This window comes from Typopeltis vanoorti, chromosome 19 (assembly GCF_054136105.1).
Source record: "Typopeltis vanoorti isolate ZY-2024b chromosome 19, IOZ_Tvanoo_1.0, whole genome shotgun sequence".
NCBI classification, from domain to species: Eukaryota; Metazoa; Arthropoda; class Arachnida; order Uropygi; family Thelyphonidae; genus Typopeltis; species Typopeltis vanoorti.
This window is the reverse complement of record NC_143567.1, coordinates 90,671,153-90,689,801: the sequence shown is the minus strand read 5'-3', so window position 1 is coordinate 90,689,801 and position 18,649 is coordinate 90,671,153. Positions and strand designations below refer to the sequence as shown.

General features: G+C 37.3%; 2 protein-coding genes across 2 annotated transcripts; one reads left to right on the top strand and one right to left on the bottom strand.

Moving 5' to 3' along the window:
* The first annotated feature begins 763 nt into the window (after nt 1-763).
* Nucleotides 764-5,291, top strand: LOC150096333 (uncharacterized). The gene is made up of 3 exons (XM_090409465.1): nt 764-973; nt 2,810-2,941; nt 4,962-5,291. The coding sequence occupies exons 1-3, from the start codon at nt 904-906 to the stop codon at nt 5,189-5,191; spliced, it is 432 nt and encodes a 143-aa protein (XP_090265591.1). The 5' UTR covers nt 764-903; the 3' UTR covers nt 5,192-5,291.
* Nucleotides 5,292-8,481: 3,190 nt separating this feature from the next.
* On the bottom strand, nt 8,482-14,580 carry LOC150096332 (uncharacterized protein CG3556-like). Its single transcript, XM_090409531.1, has 4 exons — nt 14,355-14,580; nt 9,133-9,289; nt 8,784-8,920; nt 8,482-8,616 (listed from the first exon to the last, which is right to left on the bottom strand). Exons 1-4 carry the CDS (start codon nt 14,410-14,412, stop codon nt 8,549-8,551), a joined length of 420 nt encoding a protein of 139 aa, XP_090265657.1. The 5' UTR covers nt 14,413-14,580; the 3' UTR covers nt 8,482-8,548.
* Between the last annotated feature and the right edge of the window lie 4,069 nt (nt 14,581-18,649).

Below are 18,649 nucleotides of genomic sequence, written 5' to 3'. Positions count from 1 at the left end.
TACATCTGCCTGTCTGCACATGACAGATTTAGTAACTACAGAGTAGGAAAACTAAAATAGCCTTTTTCATCAAGATATAATTGTACAATCTAAGGGGAACAGAGGCCATCAAGTCGTTGCATCTCGATTTTGTTGATGTTAAGTGCAAAAGAAAAGATTTCATTTGTCTGATTTCAAATATAGTATTCGATGGATAATAAATGATTCTCTGTTTTTGTACCAATAGTGGCGACCAACCCCCCCCCCCAAAAAAAAAAACCTGCCAACTTTAAGTAAATTATTACAAAAAGACGCCTTTTTAAGTTACAACTTAACACTCGCAAATCAAACCACGTGTTTACAACAAACAGTTTGCCAGTGTCCTTTCAACAATGCAGGCTTTGTGTGGGCACACATGATGGGTGGCGTGTCACATGCAACGGTCGAATACGGCCCAAAAAAAAAAAAAAAGCACATGTGCCTGTCTGGAACTTGTCAGTGTCCGCGCGAGTGAAGAAGCTTCAATTAGCAGATTAGCACGTGACCCAGAGTTTAAAAAAACCACGTGACATACGCGTAGTAAACCTGTAGCATTTCGGTCAAGCCTTTCTCTGAATGAGTTTACCCACTTAATTAAGGCGACAATCCCCCCCCCCGTCTGGCAAATTTGACGTAGCGCTTCTTGGGTTTGCCACAAGACCAACGCTCGCGTTCAGCACGTGCGGACACTCAGTTCTCCCCCCCCCCCTCCTCCTCCTCCTCCTCTGACTCTTCCTCGACGTTTACGTCACCAATGTAACCAAGATTAGACCGTCCAAGTCGGGGATATTTCTCTCCAGGTGAAGTCTTTCGTACTTGCCGTTCTTTGTAGTGTTGTAGCTCGCATTGGCCCGTTTCGGACAGCAAAGGCTCGGATGAGGAATCATGCGGGTTCATCAGCAAGAACTAGTTGTGTCGATGCTCGTATCCTGGATGTGCCTCACCATACATAAAGGTAAGAAAAATTACCAAGATTTTAAAAGTACGTCATTTAGATTCTTTATAAACTTATTGTATAGACATCCAGCTATTATTGTAGCCATTACGCATGTAACCAATACGAAGAATAGACTTGTCAGTTGATAGCTTCTATCGTGTAGAATAGGTAGCAATTGATAACTGCTAACAATTAAAATCGGTCTAGCAATTGTTAACATATAGAGTAAGCTTAGACAACAAATGGCTGCTGTTAAAATCGGTCTAGCCATTTGTTGTCTAAGCTTACTCTATATGTTAACAATTGCTAGACCGATTTTAATTGTTAGCAGTTATCAATTGCTACCTATTCTACATTTATTTATTAAAGACCGACCGTATAGGGCTCTAAAGTATTATATACATCTGTTTTTCTTTTTTTCAGAAGCTAGTTTTGAGTCAGAACTAAGATACAAGCACAGAGAGACCCAAATAATTAAATTTTAAGCTCCCCTGAGCAGTTTTCCAATATTAGTTAATGGAGTGGATCTACTAGCGTGTTCGTTTTGTGACGTCTCTTTATTTATTAGACTAGTAATTGAAGCTTGTTAATATATATATTTATAATGCTTTCATAATAGTTTTTTTTTTTTTTTTTTTTTGTATTTTACTAGCCAGAATCCTGGAGATTCCTACACTACATCTTAATGTAGTTTAGGATACTCCGTTTCTAACATCTTAAATTCTATATAAAAGACTTATATAGTATTTGTCTCCATTATTAAAGGTAGTAGCACCTTGTAGAACAGAAATCGATATTAGAAGATGCTCCAATTTATATTTAAGGTTTCGTTTTTTTCCTTTGTTGTCCATGGAGAAGAATAGGAGAAAAAATAAGGACCTTTGTACCTGATGATTTACACGTTAAATCGCTTATTTTTATAGCGCGCGTTAAGGATAGTCCAACAAACTTGAAAACAAGTTTTCAAAGTAAACAACTAGAAGATATAAAGAGGAGGAATCAATCTGGGTTTTTTTTAATTATTTATATTCGTTTCTTTCCCAATGTTTCTTTATAATAAAGAGCACATCCCATTAAGACAGGCTTAGAGACATATCTTGTCCATATATGGCATATTTTATGTATTTAACCATTTGACAAATTTCGGTGAAATTTTGGTATTTGGATGTTTACCATTGATCAACACATTCCGATTTTTATTAAACCGGACAACTTAAAAGTCCTTATGCATCCAATCCACTGTGATCGGATTCTTTGGTTATATTTATCATAAATTGTTGCTAAATTCATTGCTGAAGTATAGCTTTTCTCTCATCAACCATTAAAAAAATAAATTGTGTTTCTATAATGTAGTATACCCGTCTTTCTTTTTTTTTTTTTTTTTTTGTTTAATATTCTTTATATTTCCGATGCAGATCCATTTAAGTTTTATGGTGTTAATTGATGGAAATTCCATAGGAAAGGGAATTCCACTTACTGTAAACAACTACATGAGTTGGATTTTTGGCAACCCTGAGATTCTGAGCAATTCCAGTCAAGGCTACACGTTATAAACTCCCAACGGGTGTTGCCGTCTCTTCAACAGCGATAAAAGCACAATTACTTATTCGGGACATCTCCCTACCAGCAGTCATTAAGTTTGGATCATTATATTTACCAACCCTGTTTTGTAAATTCTAGTATTCCCAAGACGCAGATAGAGTACGCATGATGACGTCATTTGTTGTCATAGTAACGCTTTCATAAATGTGGCTATTCTGAACTTTTGCTGATTGCATAGCATTGTTGTCCAACAACAACAATTGACTTTACTAATTGTTTATAATTCTGTATTTCTGTTGTTATTTTTACTAGCTTTGGCCATCAGGTGTGTCCAATGTTTTTCCGAGGAAACCCCACTGTGTGTGGAAACGCCTCCTCCTCCTCAAATGTGCAATGGGACAGACATGAGATCGTGTTTTGTACTCGAAGAAAAAACGTCTGAAGGTAAGCCAACATTTCCATTTCTCAACGTATATACGAACAACAGTTGTGATTGTGTCCTTAGCACGCATGCGCAAAATGACGTCACTTTTAGGACTGTTACTACAATGACGATGTTAAGGGGTTAGTTTTGCGTCCTCCAAATAAGATCCCTTTCAAAGAAAACAACAACAAAAAAAAAAACAGATTTTTTTTCTTTCTCTTCTTTTCATGTACCGCACATGTCCTAATTAGGGTGTTTTACTGTCTTTGACCTCACGTGGCTCGCCCGTTTCCGCTCACTCTACGGAAGAAAAACTGACGTTTATCATGTTTAAGGTGATGAAATCAGATATCGCTTTTTAACAGGATCGCTTCCTCTGTCAAGGAAATGTGGGCAGTCTCAACACTTCCTTCACTATCGCAAGGAAATTCAGAACTTAAAATCCTCACAGTCAGAATTATTGCAAGGATGTTCATTTGGGATTTAGTTTATTATTAAGAAAGAAAGAAAAAAAGATAAATAGACACATCGCTACTTCCTTCCAAAGCTTTTGGCCTCAACATTTGAATAAAGAGTTCAAAACTACGTTAGATATTAAAATAAAGAGAAATATCTCTTAAACAATATAATCAACACAATTGACTAACAAGCAACAAACAAAATAAAAACACGTGTTTATTCGTCCCTGAAAACCATTATTGTTATACATTGTTGTGTTGTTTAGAAGACTGTAAGAATTAACCTAACCAAATGAGGTCTGATGACAGAGGGAGCCATCTGCAGGCCGTTGTTGCGTTTTTTTTTCTCCTTCAATGAAAAAAAATGGTGCTAAAGAAATATCATGTGATCAGTTGGAAAATAGTCTAAAAATATTCTATCGCCTAATAGTTCTCTGAAAAATTAAAATCTTGTGTTTTTTCTTATAATGGAGGTTATCAAGACTAATTTTTGTTGAAAAACCAGTTGTTTTTCAACAGGACAACCATTTTAACAAAAACAAAAACTGACCGCGAATACAAAATAATTAACAGAACACGTGACATGGCATATTATCAAATGGACCAATGATAGTGCAGGATTTATTTCCCATGTCATCCATAAGTACTTTTATATTTATGGGTAATTATATATATTGAGAGTTTTATAAATTGACAGTATACTTTATTTTATTTATTTATATCAATAAAAGCATACGGACAACCGAATACCGCACAATGCCATACGGTTTACAAGTTCCGTGAACATTTGCGAGAACTAGATTACATAACTAGACCACGATGCATAACCAGATAATGGCAGCTGTGCAGTTACTAGCTGCCGAATCTTCAGCAAAGTTCAATCCGTGTTCACATATTTTTTTTCTCCTTACAAAATATAGGAAATTCACCTCCACAATTACATTGTAGAGGTGGATTTCCTCTATAATTTTCGATTACCATGTTTTGCATTAAGCTGATAAATGGATGAACAAAGTTTGTAATGCCATCTTTTGAAAGAATGTTAAACTATTTTGTTATCATAGTTTATAACATTAAAAATATCATCAACATGATTACATTAATGTTATTTTAACGGCAGTATAATTACATGGATAAGAAAAACTTGTAGAAACATCAAATGGTTATCATGCTCGATTGCAATAACCAACAATTTTTCGAGCAGAAAACTTAAGAACATTATTATATAAAATAATAACAGGTGTTTCTTTATTACTATTCGTTAATTTTTGTTTCATTTTTATTAGTTAATTTCTTCAGTATCATACAACAAAGAATATTATTTTATATAAAGAAATAGATTATTATTTGTATTTAAAATCTTTAGTAATTTAAAATATTCAAAGATTCAGTTGTCTCACAAAAGATATGAAATGCAATTCTGCTGCCATCTTTTGACAAAAAATTAAATTATATCGTTTATAAATATCCTATTTACACCTGTAATTATTTATGCAACATTATCTTTAAAAATAATTTTAAAAATTAATTAATTTTTTTTTTTTTTGTTTCGTTTCTCTCCTTTTTCTGTCGATTTCATCAGGTGAACTCATTCGTCTTATGCGTACCTGTAGCTCAGTGGACACTCCAAGTGAAGAGTGTGAAGAAGGCGTTGGGGAAGAAGGTGTTCACATTGTGGTTTGTCATCGCCTTTGTAATGATGACGGGTGCAACAGATTCGTGAAAAGTAGTGCTAACTTCAATCAGCCTTCAGTTCATTTCTGTTATATTTTATTGCTTGTGAAAATGGGTTGCAGTGTAGTTAACAAATGATTTCGTGTCTACTTGCAGTTTTGTAAAGTTCGTCCAAGTGTAAATTTATTTTTATAATGTTACATTAACGTGTCAGTTGTTGATACAAATGAATAAAGTAGTTTTTGAACAATATTGAATGTTAACGTTGTTATCAAATGTAAACAAACGTGTGGCGCCATCTTTTGACAGAAACAGAACTATCACATTTGACTATTTATGATGTCAAATTTTATTTTATTTTTGCGTGAAATGTCATTTTAAACTTAAGACAGTTTTTCACATCATTCTCCTTTCCGGTATTTTTATGTTTTATTCGTGATAATTTGTTAATGACGTATTCTGCAAACAGAATGTTTACAACATTACTATATATAGTGATTCAAATGCGTGTGTTTGTAGCTCTTCAATTTTAATCCTCTTGGGCGCTATTAAAGACATAACTCATAACGCAGGGCCATGTGGCATTCATTTATCTTGTAAGGGTTACGCTTAGCCCATACATTCTCTCGCAATCCTCTCTCTCTCATCTACAAACACACACTGATATGATATTCTACTTCACTTTCATCGTCTAGCGTCTGAAATATTTTAAGATCCTTCATAATCTTTTAAGTGGATGATGTTTTCAACTTGGGAATGCTAAAAATCAGAAAATTCCTAAAATTTTTGCATTCCTAAAATCCGAAAACTTTCGGATTTTAGGAATGCGAAAATTGTGTACTTTCCATTATATTTTTGTACTAATTATTAGACTCCCACCTTTATTTTATACGGAGATTTCAATCCAGTCTATTTACGGCATACTACAGGCTAAGGTCACGAAAAGAATGCTCCTTCACACACAGAATCCTTTGGCTTTTATAGTGAATATAGCTATAAAAGTTCGTCAAAAAAACCGACATATTTTTTCCGGATTTGTTTATGAAACAATGTCATACTTCCCCCACCCCACACACAAGAATATATAGGCCAGTCTATATAAACTAACGTTATCTTAGTTGCGTTAGCTCGTATTCATTAGCTAAATAAAGGAAGACATCAATAAAGTGAAAGGGTGTCTATTACAAAAACTCTATATAAAGGAAATTATAAGAGTAGAGAAATAATACATTTTTAATTTAATTCAAGAAATAAATTAACTAATAATTATATACAAAAGTTTAATATATTCATTAAGAATAAATAATATCTTCAAATATTTATACTTGTATCTAAAACATTCATCTCGTGGCTATGGTTTCTAAAGTAAATTTTATCAACTGTGTGTATTTTTAATTTCGTTATATCTACTTGTTTAGAATTTTCCCTATTTTTTCGGATTAAGTATTGCCAGTGAGTGAACTTGAAAGACAAACAAACTAGTGCAGCTTAATGTTCCTGGGCAATATCACTTCTAATAAAAGAAAACCAAGTGCTAATGATTTTGTGCAGAAGAAATTTTAATATTTGTGGTGAGATCTGAAAATCAGATAGATCTTTAGGGAATTGAAAAGAAAGTTTGTTTTGTTTTTTTTACATTCAAATTTGGTTTTTGCCAGCCAGTGGATAACATGGCTGGATTCAAACTCGCATCTATATAGATCACTCTTGAAATAGCTTCAAAAAAACTGGATCTCTTATGAATCTCTGCTCTCCGCCCAGTCACCAACCGGAACTTCAGCCCAGCACAACCAGAAGCAAATGCTGTCATATTGTCACCGACCTAGGCCTTCCTTCGGCGAGTCGGCAAACAACCCCCCCCCCCCCCTAGGGACGACAGGCCTGCATTTCTTTTCCGAGATCAGGTAGAAACCTTAGTGGGGGCTTTCAGACTAAACAACTGAACTAATGGGAAGGCCATTCCAGTCACTGAAGTCCTTATAAGGACTGGCTTAAAGGGGCGAAGCAAGAATGCTTTCATCTTCCCCGTTATCGGTAGAGGACAGTGTAAAGATAAGGTGTTATTGAGCTATAAAGCTCTGATCATGGCAGGAGGGTAACAGCAATAGCCCAGCCTCAGTGAGAACTTCATTGGCTACAGCATTGCCATCCATTACCCTCCCAGGGATTCTTTTTTTCTCCCATCATCAGTCATTGAAGTCCTTATAAGGACTGGCTTAAAGGGGCGAAGCAAGAATGCTTTTGATCTCCCCCGTTATCTGTAGAAGACAGTGTGTGGACAAGGTGCTATTGAGCTATTATTAAAACTCTGATCACGGCAAGAGTGTAACAGCAATAGCTAAGCCTCAGTCAGAACTTCATTGGCTACATTGGCTACAGCATTACCCTCCAAGGGTATTAATCACTGCACCTCACGGTCGATTAACCATTTCAGTTGCCACGGAAGTTTAAATCAATTCAAAAATCATATATTCAATATACAAGAAGCAAAAAGGTGTATTGGTTTTTTTCTATAAAAATCACTATATATCACAGTTTTAAAAAATCTTACTCTAAATTAAAAAAAGATTATATACTTGATTAATCAATATTATAGAGTAAGAAAACAAAATTTGCACTTTAATTATCTTCCCAACTAGGCTACTTGTATGTATAGGTTGTTCGATAACCTAGTCATGAAAATACTCCATGTACACACACACACACACACACACACACACACACACACACACACACACACACACACACACACACACACTCCATATGTTCTCCCCTTTATATTTCTAATTTTAGCTTTTTTGCTTATTCACTTAATGCCTGTCTATCCTTGTGGAAACGACGTGTCCGTTAGTGCCATAAAGCTGTCCCAAGAAAAGACCATTCTGAGTTCGATTCTAATCGTTGAATACAAGAACGTTATCTAAACCTTTCTTAGACCAGTTCCTGAGTGTGTCAATCTGTGGTGCTCTCAGTTAGTGTTCCTCCAGATTTTAAACCCGTAATGGAAGAAAATCGGTCGTTGCGTAGAATGCATTATATTTCAGATGATAATATATATTGTTAGCATTAGGAACCACCAGATGGCGGAAGCTGTCTGCCATACCAACTTACCGGATTCTAATCAAAATCGTTGATATTTTGGGCCAGCTATCTGTTACTGGTTGAAGATGAAGTTTGTCAGCCCCACCCCCTCTCCTCAGCTTCCTAGAGAGCTAAAAGATCTCGCCTAGGTCCTTTAGGATTAGATTTTGTACTATGCTTAATTCTTTCTTTTTACTTCATTCGTAAAAGCCGTATCTTTAAAAGCTGGTATTTTTGATTTTACTATTGGTTTGTATTTGTAAACAAACATGTGGCGCCATCTCCTAATAAAAACATGAAGTACCCGATTTGACTATTGTACAATAATAATATTAAGCCAATACGAGTTGAGGAGGTAAAAATCCATTTATTTCAGTAGTTTATACAAATAAAGGTATCAGGGAATAGTTCAAATTACATGTTTACAGTTTGGTACCAGAAAATATAGTGTTCGCCTTCATGAACGATGATTTGGCTAACACCTGCAAAAATCGAATAAAAAAAAAAAAAAATTACATTTTTACCTATTCAGTCATTGGGGGGATTTTAAAAAAAAAATTATTAAAGACTTCATTTGAATAATTATAAGATAAGAATAAAATTTAAAATGAAATTGTTAATTACCAAATGATTAGTTCTTACTACTCACCGACAGGTGTCATGCTTTCTTTTCCAGTGGCAGGATCCTCCTTGTAAATCATCCAATATTTATGGTTGACAGGGTCCTCTTTGACGCCTCCAATTTCCGTTATGTAGGCTCCGAAGTCGTATTGAATGTACTTAAACCTGGTTTAGAAAGAGGCAAAGAAAAAGCTCTTAAATATAAATAATACAGACGCCATGAAAGACAAGCGACACGCGCATTCACAGTTAAATCGATTTTTTTGTATTATCAGAATACAGTTTAAAGGACTATTGGGATATCCTAAGCATCTCCGCTTAAGAAAGATACAAGACAGAGAGAGAGAAAGAAATAATGAAATTTATCCGCTACTCACCCGTAGTCTGTTGGATTCTCTTGCTGAGCTTGTTCCATGACTTTAAAGAAAGTGGTACCATCCTCTACCGTGAAAACCGTCGATAAGCCAGTAGCAGTTTCTTTGTCATCGCCAATTCTAATAGTGTATCGTACGTTAACCTTAGTGACACCAAATCCTGTTAAAATTTTTCAAAAAGTCAATTCACATATAATGTAAAGAATGCATACATCCACCAGATCAAAAATATATACGCTCGCGCTTTCGTAGTAGTGGATACGACTGTACACGGAGATAGCTTTGCAACACCCACCTAATAACGCGTTGATCCACCTAACTGTGCACTCACGGGTCGCAGCAGACGTCTAGGAATAGATTCCTCAAGATGTCCAACATCTTTCATTCGTTCATATCCCACACATGTTCAATTAAGTTACGGTCAGGGGAGTTAGGGGGGGGGGGAGTCAAGACAGTGTGGCGAATTCGTTGTCGTGTTCCTCCAACCACTCGGTGTACGAGCCTGATGACAAGGTCCGTTGTCCTATTGAAAGATGGCACTGTGGTCGGCGCATACCTCCTGCAGATTGGATGGAGATGGTTGGTTAACTGGTCCCTGCAGCGTTCTCCATACAGTGTTTTTGGAATGATGATCAACGGACCTAGGGCGTGTCAGGAAAAAGCTCCCCAGATTATAACACCAAATCCACTGGCCTGTTGAACCCCATATGGAACAGGGGGACAGGGTTCCATGCCCTTTGTACCAAATGCAAACCAGTCCATCAGCGTGGTGCAGCAGGAAATGGGACTCGTCACTCGAGACAATTTTCTTCCATCTGTCAAGGACCCATTGTCCACGTTCCTTGGCCGTCATCATGGATGCCATTGTTTATCTCCGGCTGTGGAACACCAGCAGAAGGAAGGAACGACGCATAATGTGGAAATGAGTCGAACTTCCCCGCTGTTGCACTGGTGGGTGAGCTTGGTAACTGCTGCACGTCGTTGCTGAGATATCAGTCATGACACCCGACGCTCACCTGTAGGATCAACCATGCATAGCTGACCAATGTGAGCCCCTCTGCTGGATGTCTGTTCATTGTTAATCCAATACGGGGACAACGAATAAGTGCGGCTGTTTCCGAAATACTGGCATCTGCTCTGTCCGCGGCCAAATTTATTTACATCCTTTTCATTTCCACATTATCGGCAAACGTTTGCTGATTACGTACAGAGGATAAGTGGGTCCATTTATAGTAGCCACACGTGACATTATATCACGTGGTACTTCGTTATCGGTCAGAATATGTAAATTAGGAAGTGGATTTCCTAACGCAAACTTAACTCAGTGTATACATCACAACCATGGCTCATACAGGGGTTGTTAAAGGAAGCACATGGTTTTGCAATCTTCATACATTAACAAACATTAACAATAAAATTGGAAGAAGTCGGTACCTTCCGAAGTGCTGCTACAGATGCCAACTTTACAACAGCTCAATTCGGGAAATGTCTGCCCTGCTGAGCATCCCCGATCAACAGTAAGTGATGATACTGTGAAGTGGAAATACATCGGAGCAACAACTGCACAATCGTGACCTAGTGGCCATGTTAAATAAGAGAGGGGGGTCGCAGTACTAAAGCGCACCACTTCTGTTCAACTAAAAAAAAAGGGGATTTTCATTACTACGCTGTCACACCCGTCTAATCAACAAGAACACCAAGCGTTGGGTAGAGTGGTGTAATGCTCGCCGCCATTGGATTCTGGAGCAGTGTTTAGCGTTCTGAAGTGATGAATCATGCGTCCTATGTGACAGCCCGTTGGTTTGGTGGTAGAAGAGACATAATGATCAGTGACGTTTTTCATGGTTCAGGCTAGATCCCTTAGTCTCATTGATGGAGATTCCCAACACTGCAGCCTATAATATTCCAGGCAACACCGTGCTTCCAACTTTATGGAACAGCCCGTCTGCCAAGCGATGTCTGCACAAGAATGGTTCAATGAGATGGATGTCGAAGAACTTGACTGGCATACACAGAGCGCTGATTTCGACCTCATGAACTCCTGTGGAGTGAATTGGAACGTCGACTCGATTAAAGCCGAATAAGAATTAAGATGCGCAAGAGTTTCGGATATTTTTGATCATAGTGTAGTTTTGCATTTAATTAGAGAATTTTGTGATTTGAGTATTAAATGTTCATTTATGTTATTTTTTTTTCAATAAAAACAAGTCATCATTTGTTAATGACGTATTCTGTGAATGGGGTTTCATCCCAGAAGGATTCAAATGCGGGTGTTTGAGCATTTCTGTTTTGGTTCCCTTGGGTGCTATCAAAGATACAACTCGCAGTAGAGGGCCATGTGGCATTTGTTCGTCTAGAAAGGGTTCTCACAACCCTCCCTCGACACACACTCTATTCTTCAATTTCATCGTCTACGTGTGAAATATTTTAAGATCCTTTAAGGGACGTTTGCGACTTAGGAATGATAAATGGCTGTGAAATTTAGGAATGCGAACTGGCTCACCACCGTAACAAGAGAAGAGCAAAAAAAAAAAAAAAAAAAAAAAAAACGCCAATTCAACAGTAAAATATTAATACCTTACCAGTGCCTAGATTCTTTCTTCGATAGCGATACATTAATATTGAATATTGTTAACAACTATTCTTCCTCTTTTTACTGGATTTTTCTATTAATTACTTATGCAGGAAAAAAAGGTATTAAATCTGGGGGGGGGGGAGTACTAGATTTCTATGTAACATTAAATTTTCAGTTATTTAATATGCTATTTACATATAGACAGGGGTTACCACTCACAAGAACAACACTGGAAGTATTTATTAATTATTTTTAGCAGATTTTGCTAAATTAATTAACTCTTCAGAAATAGTAAAATCTGTAGCTGATGAATGTTTCAATTTTTCTTTTGTCAAAAGGAGTCCATTCATCAAGGGAGTTTGGAGTTGATTTCTTATTTTATTCTAACTTATTTTCCCTGCTGAAAATTTTCTTTCAGTTGCTGTCGATGAATGAGGGAGGCCTAGTACAGCTTTAACTAACGTTGCTAAATTAGGAATCATTTGTTCGTCTACAGCATTTTTCATTTCTAATCTTTATTCCCCAAAAACGATGAATTCTTGACCTTTTTCAACGCTTCTACAGTCTTCAATATTTGCCACTCTCTATCAAGCTCTTCATAACCATTTTCTTCAATAACGTTAGAAAAATTTACAGCAAGTGGCATTATACTGTAAAAACAGTCTGATTTGCACATTTCAGGATTCAGCATCGCTAAACTTTTAATACTGGATCTTTGAAATTTATTCGTTTGAAAACTTGGCTACAGAACTCAACACAGAAGGACAAACATTTCACCTTGAAGTGTCTTATGTCTCTTTCTGGAACTTCACTCATATCTAAACACATTAGAAGGGCTCGCCCCTAGATATACATTTTCTATGTCTAAAAACTGACCATTGTCAGCTGGATTTATCTTTTCAATTGGTGTATTTGTAACATATTGAGATTTCATGATCATTTTCATTTTATCTCCTACTGATGAAAGAAGATGAAGACGTTATTCAGTGCCTTGGTAATCTAAATTTCAGCTTCATTATTATGTGCTAAGTTTTAAATGTGGAGCAAACCTTTTACATAATGGGGTCCAAATTACGCTGTTCATAATAAAAGGTGGTTATTCATATTAAAATATTTAATTTTCCTACTTGTTTTCATTGTTGTAAGGATCTTATAACGCGCGAGAAGTGTTTGAATAGCGAAAAATGTTTTTTCATTGGCTAATGCCAGTCGGATTGCGTGAGTATGGGATGGGGGGGGGAGGAAGAGAAGGTAAGCGAACAGTGAGAGGAAAAAAAGAGTGGGGGGGGGGGGTGGGGGGGGGGGGGGGTGGGGGGGGGGGGGGGTGGGGGGGGGGGGGGGTGGGGGGGGGGGGGGGTGGGGGGGGGGGGGGGTGGGGGGGGGGGGGGGTGGGGGGGGGGGGGGGTGGGGGGGGGGGGGGGTGGGGGGGGGGGGGGGTGGGGGGGGGGGGGGGTGGGGGGGGGGGGGGGTGGGGGGGGGGGGGGGTGGGGGGGGGGGGGGGTGGGGGGGGGGGGGGGTGGGGGGGGGGGGGGGTGGGGGGGGGGGGGGGTGGGGGGGGGGGGGGGTGGGGGGGGGGGGGGGTGGGGGGGGGGGGGGGTGGGGGGGGGGGGGGGTGGGGGGGGGGGGGGGTGGGGGGGGGGGGGGGTGGGGGGGGGGGGGGGTGGGGGGGGGGGGGGGTGGGGGGGGGGGGGGGTGGGGGGGGGGGGGGGTGGGGGGGGGGGGGGGTGGGGGGGGGGGGGGGTGGGGGGGGGGGGGGGTGGGGGGGGGGGGGGGTGGGGGGGCCATAGTGGGCGAAAGACCGCCCATTTCTCAGCGTTGGTTCCACTCATTGACGGCCGCCCCGTCCAAGCACCCCGACGGGCTCCCCGTTTAAGCAGAACCGCTCAGCGTTGGCTCCACTCAGTGTCGGCCGCCCCATCCTAGCACCCCGATGGGCTCCCCGACTCCTGAGCAGAACCGCTCAAATTCCGAGGAAAATAATTCACCGACAAGAACCCCTCAGCGGGCCCTGCCGGAGAACACTTTCCCCGGAGACTCAAAGTGCTCCCTTAGGGCAAAACCTAAGAGAGCGAACTCATTTACCCAGGATAACAGCAACAGCGAACCTCAGTTAAACTTCATTGGTTCAGCATTGCCATCCTTACCCTATATGGGCATCTCACTGTCGATCGATTCTTCCTGATCTCCAATAACTTGGGAGTTAATTTTCGCATTTCAAATAAAATAGACATTAATATAATAAAAAGGTGTGTTTACTATAAAAACTTTATATCAAGAAAGTTATAAAAGAAAATTAAAACATTCTATTTACTAATAAAAGAATAAATTATGTAATGAGATTATATATATATATTTATTAATTATGTAGCATTATATAAATTTCCTATTGCAGTGCAACAAAATATCTATGCTCATAGCAAAAGCATATATCACGTGGTTGTTTCAACACATAATTCAAAAAAAAAATGTTTCAATTTGTTTATTGGTTTAGAATTTTCATTACAAAAATAGATATTATTAAATTCTAACCAGAACATATGACGACATTCATATTTGATGAATTCCAATCATATCGAAAAAGAATACTTAGCCCAAAATAAACAAATAAAAAAAAACTGGTAACATCACTATATTATAGAAATCAACTCACCATAGTTGAAAATTGCAATGAACACTACAACAAACAGGACGTTCATAGGGCTGGCCATCGTTACCAACAATATAACGTAGTCTACACTTGATAACGGTTATAAACTTGGCAGAATATGTATGGCTGTAGGTGTGTATATATATACATATACGCACGCAGGCGTGGAACAAAACAATTTCACCGATCTTATTTAACTTACGACAGCTGCTGGGTGTGTGTTAATATCCCATCATCTACTACCTTGTTTCTGAAAAACAAGAAAATGTTTTTCCAGAAAAAAAAAAAAAGTCATCAATTATTTCATGTTTCGCTGTCACATTGCAACACAATATCCAATGATAGGAGTAATTCTCTCTCTCTCTCTCTCTCTCTCTCTCTCTCTCTCTCTCTCTCTCTGGTAAGCATTTTATCTAATTTATTTCCCATAATAATCTCTTCTCAAATAGTTTGTTCTCTGCTGATGGGAACTGCCGTGGTCGAGTGATTATGTTGATTACCCACCCCTTTAGCCAGTTTCTCATATTTGCATTTTTTTTTTTTTTAATTAAGGGGAGATTTTTATGGTATCCATTTCTTTTAAATTAGTTGTTTTAATACTCAGAATTATAAAACATACTTCTAAATCCTTAAAAGAATTTAAAAGTGAATCCTGGTTATACCCTTTCATTTCGCATCTCCTATTTCGGCCGTTCCCCTCCACACTACAGCGAGACACAGGGGGGATTTCTAGTAGCAAAAATAAGTTATGACAGAGATGTCTTTTATTTTCTTCACAACTATAATTATTTATACACATCATTTTCAATTTCTTTGCATGTATCCTCAAAGAGTGTGTGTACAAATACTATGACAATACTACGTGATTTAGTTTATTATTACTAACTCGTGTGTATAAATAATTATAGTTGTAAAGAAAATAAAATGCATCTACATTTACGCATCTAAAATGCGGGAGAGCACCTATTTTACAACTCTCTGTCTCCATCACTACACCGAACCTCAACTACCAATCATCTACATCAACGCCATCTACTACCCATCACCACAACTAGTATTTTTTTGTCTGTAAATCAAGATCAAGATCAAGAGTTTTATTTCTAACCCAGCTCTCAGATCCATATGTTAAAATTGGTTTGAACACTGTCTTGTATTGCAGCTAATTGAGTGTTTTGACTAATTTCTTTCTTATTTCACATAAATTTATTCAGTTGACTTCCTACCATACCAGGTTTATTAATTCTGTTTTCTATTTCCATATTTAATTTGTTATCCTCACTAAAAATTGTGCCTAAATAGCTGAAATGTTTTACTTGTCCTACAGGTTCTCTACTGAGGATTCAATTGATGTTTTCAATGCTCCTCTCTGCAGTGAAAATCATCAATAGAATGGCAGATATAAAAATAGACTTTTTGCATTTTTATTGCTTATTTTTATGTAAAATTTCGCTTTATATTAGTAATTCAATTTAGTTAGGAAATTTGACAGACGTGTACCGGATTTATATAACAATATTGGGCTGCATAAAGTAAAGAGGTAAGTTTGATATGCCAGATTCTGATGTCAGATTTAATACCACTTTCTTTCATAAGGCGATCCATATAGATGATGAATCCGGCTGAGAAATAGCGCCTAAAAATCCAAAATTAAGGTACTTTATCTAAGGATGGATGGATGGGGTGTTATGAAATGTAAACAAACGTGTGGCGCCATCTCTTAATAGAAGCATAAACTATTTCACTTGACCACTTTACAGAAATGAGAGAAGATATATATATATATATATATATATATATATATATATATATATATATTCGATATTGGGTAGAAAAAAAAAATATATATATATATATATATATTTTTTTTTTTTTTTTTTTTTTTTTTTTGTTGAGATGGGCTCTATTGAGACCTTCAATATACATTATGAGGACTATTGGGGTATAGCATATATCTAAACCTGAGTTATAGATATATAAAGAGAAAAACTCTCTTTATTTGGCGTCTATAGAAGCACTATAGACGGCATAAAAAAAAACAGATAGCGTTAATAGAACAGACAAGAAAGCCGGTTTGGAATCTCACTCTATCTATCTGGATGGAAAAGCAAGTTCTGCTGGGTGAACGCACATACAGGGATTGCAGGAAACGAGAGAGCGGATCAGTTGGCTAAAGAAGCGGCTAGAAAACGAGTTACCAAAAGTACTCGAAATCTGCTATAAAAACATTTGCAGAAGAAAGAAGCCTAGACTTGTGTGGAAAGAAGAATGGAAAACGTCAATAAATGGATCATCAACAAAAGAATTCTTTCCTAGCATCAGAAGCAGACTCCGACTGAAAAAAACATGCCATTTCTTCAAGTTTAACCACACTACTAACGGGACATGGAAAACTAAGACACTATACTTACACAGATTCCATATCCTGGAATCACCATCATGTATTTGCAGTTCACAACTCCAACAGACTGTTGACCACATACTGTACGACTGTCAGCTACTGGACTCCATACGGATGTCCCTAAAGCAACACGTCATCACTTCTGGGGACAAGTGACCGGTGTCAAAACAGAGACTTATTTAAAAGTATTACTCAGAACTAATTAAATTTGCCAATAAGATCAACTACCAGTCGTTGTAAAGTAACATAAATTATTGATTATTTAAATTAAGGGAATATTTAATTGCCGAATTGAAGTCTTTTGGCTCTTTATTTCATTAATAAATTATTGATATTGTATGAATTATATAGTGTAAATATATGTATATATAAAAATATAAATGTAAATATGAATATTGATTTAAAATTAGAAATGTAAATGTTAATCAGTACTTGGAAGGGAGCGTGTAGGAATAAATTACCTCCTGGTAGGGTTACTATTGGGAGGAAAATGCACGCACACACACACACACACACACACACACACACACACACACACACACACACCTCACACACACAATTGTGAAAGACTTGAATTTCGCTATTAGACTATAATTTAAAGCGGTTTTCTAAGCATCTCTCGGACTGAAAAAACCAAACAAAAAAGAGAATGAAGTAAATAAATTTATCCGCAACTCTCTCGTATTCTTCTAGCTACTCTCTGTGAGTGAGAGCAGTCTCTTTGTCATTATTAATTCTAAGAGTATATCGTAAGTTAATCTTAGTAGCATTGAACACTACTAATTTTATGATATTTGGTGTTCAATTTCATTTGGGGCCTTCCCAGTATTTTGGTTTCCTTCTGTTTAAGTACGTCATAATTTGTTAATGACGTATTCTGTGAATAGGAGTATTGACAACTATTTATAGAGTGATCCGAATGTGTTTGTACCACTTCAATTTTATCCTCTTGTAGTGCTATTAAAGAAATAACTCATAGCACGGGGGAGCCATGTGGCATTCGTTTGTCTAGAAAGGGTCATGTTTAAACGTATACATCCCTTTCCCCCCTCTCTCTCTCAGCATTCATACACTGACATTCTACTTCAATTTCATCATCTACGTCTTAAATATTTGAATATCTTTCGTAATTTTTTAAGGGGATAATGTTTTTAACTTAAGAATGCTAGCTAAACCTCGAGATGAACTAGCGCCCTCATACGATAAGATCAAAATGCTAATTAAGCTTTAGTGAAATATTAATAGTTTTTTAAGATTCTTTCTATAAAAACGATATATTAATATTAATATTTAAAATAACGTTTATTTTTACTGTATTTTGTATTAGTTATTATGACCTTTATCATGGAAAGAACATTATATTAAACACTCTGTGTGTGTGTGTGTGTGTGTGTGTGTGTGTGTGTGTGTGTGTGTGTGTGTGTGTGTGTGTGTGTGTGTGTGTGTGTGTGTGTGTGTGAGAGAGAGAGAGAGAGAGAGAGAGAGAGATGAAGTTTCTTGCTTCATTTAATCGTTATTCGCGTGGTTTATTCGAGAATGAAATTGCACAACAGACTTTTAATTAAATTTCCATTTCCTACTAATCACCAGCTCGCGATCACGTGCACTCATTAATTTTAATCAGCACAATTTTACTTAATGGTGTTTTAATAGCAAAGTTTCTTAATTAGTTCAGATGATTGGTGGAAACAGTTATACACTATAATAAACATCTATTACAAAGCATAACATTCCGAACACAAAATATTTTTAAATAATATTTTTTTTATTTTTTTCTTCTACTTTTAAACTACTTCTCTTGATGGTAATAGATCCAAAATACACATCAATGAGAACTTGACGACACTCTATTTTTAATGAAGTAAATAAATAAAATAAATAATAATTAGCGATAGGACTG

Bases quoted from the DNA above. Each gene is read 5' to 3' on its own strand.
- LOC150096333 (XM_090409465.1), top strand. From the start codon at position 904: ATGCGGGTTCATCAGCAAGAACTAGTTGTGTCGATGCTCGTATCCTGG. The intron at 974-2,809 runs GTAAGAAAAATT...TATTTTTACTAG, and splicing joins GTGCCTCACCATACATAAAG to CTTTGGCCATCAGGTGTGTC. The intron at 2,942-4,961 runs GTAAGCCAACAT...CGATTTCATCAG, and splicing joins CGAAGAAAAAACGTCTGAAG to GTGAACTCATTCGTCTTATG.
- LOC150096332 (XM_090409531.1), bottom strand. From the start codon at position 14,412: ATGGCCAGCCCTATGAACGTCCTGTTTGTTGTAGTGTTCATTGCAATT. The intron at 9,290-14,354 runs GTGAGTTGATTT...AAATTTTAACAG, and splicing joins CATTGCAATTTTCAACTATG to GATTTGGTGTCACTAAGGTT. The intron at 8,921-9,132 runs GTGAGTAGCGGA...TTTCTAAACCAG, and splicing joins GAGAATCCAACAGACTACGG to GTTTAAGTACATTCAATACG.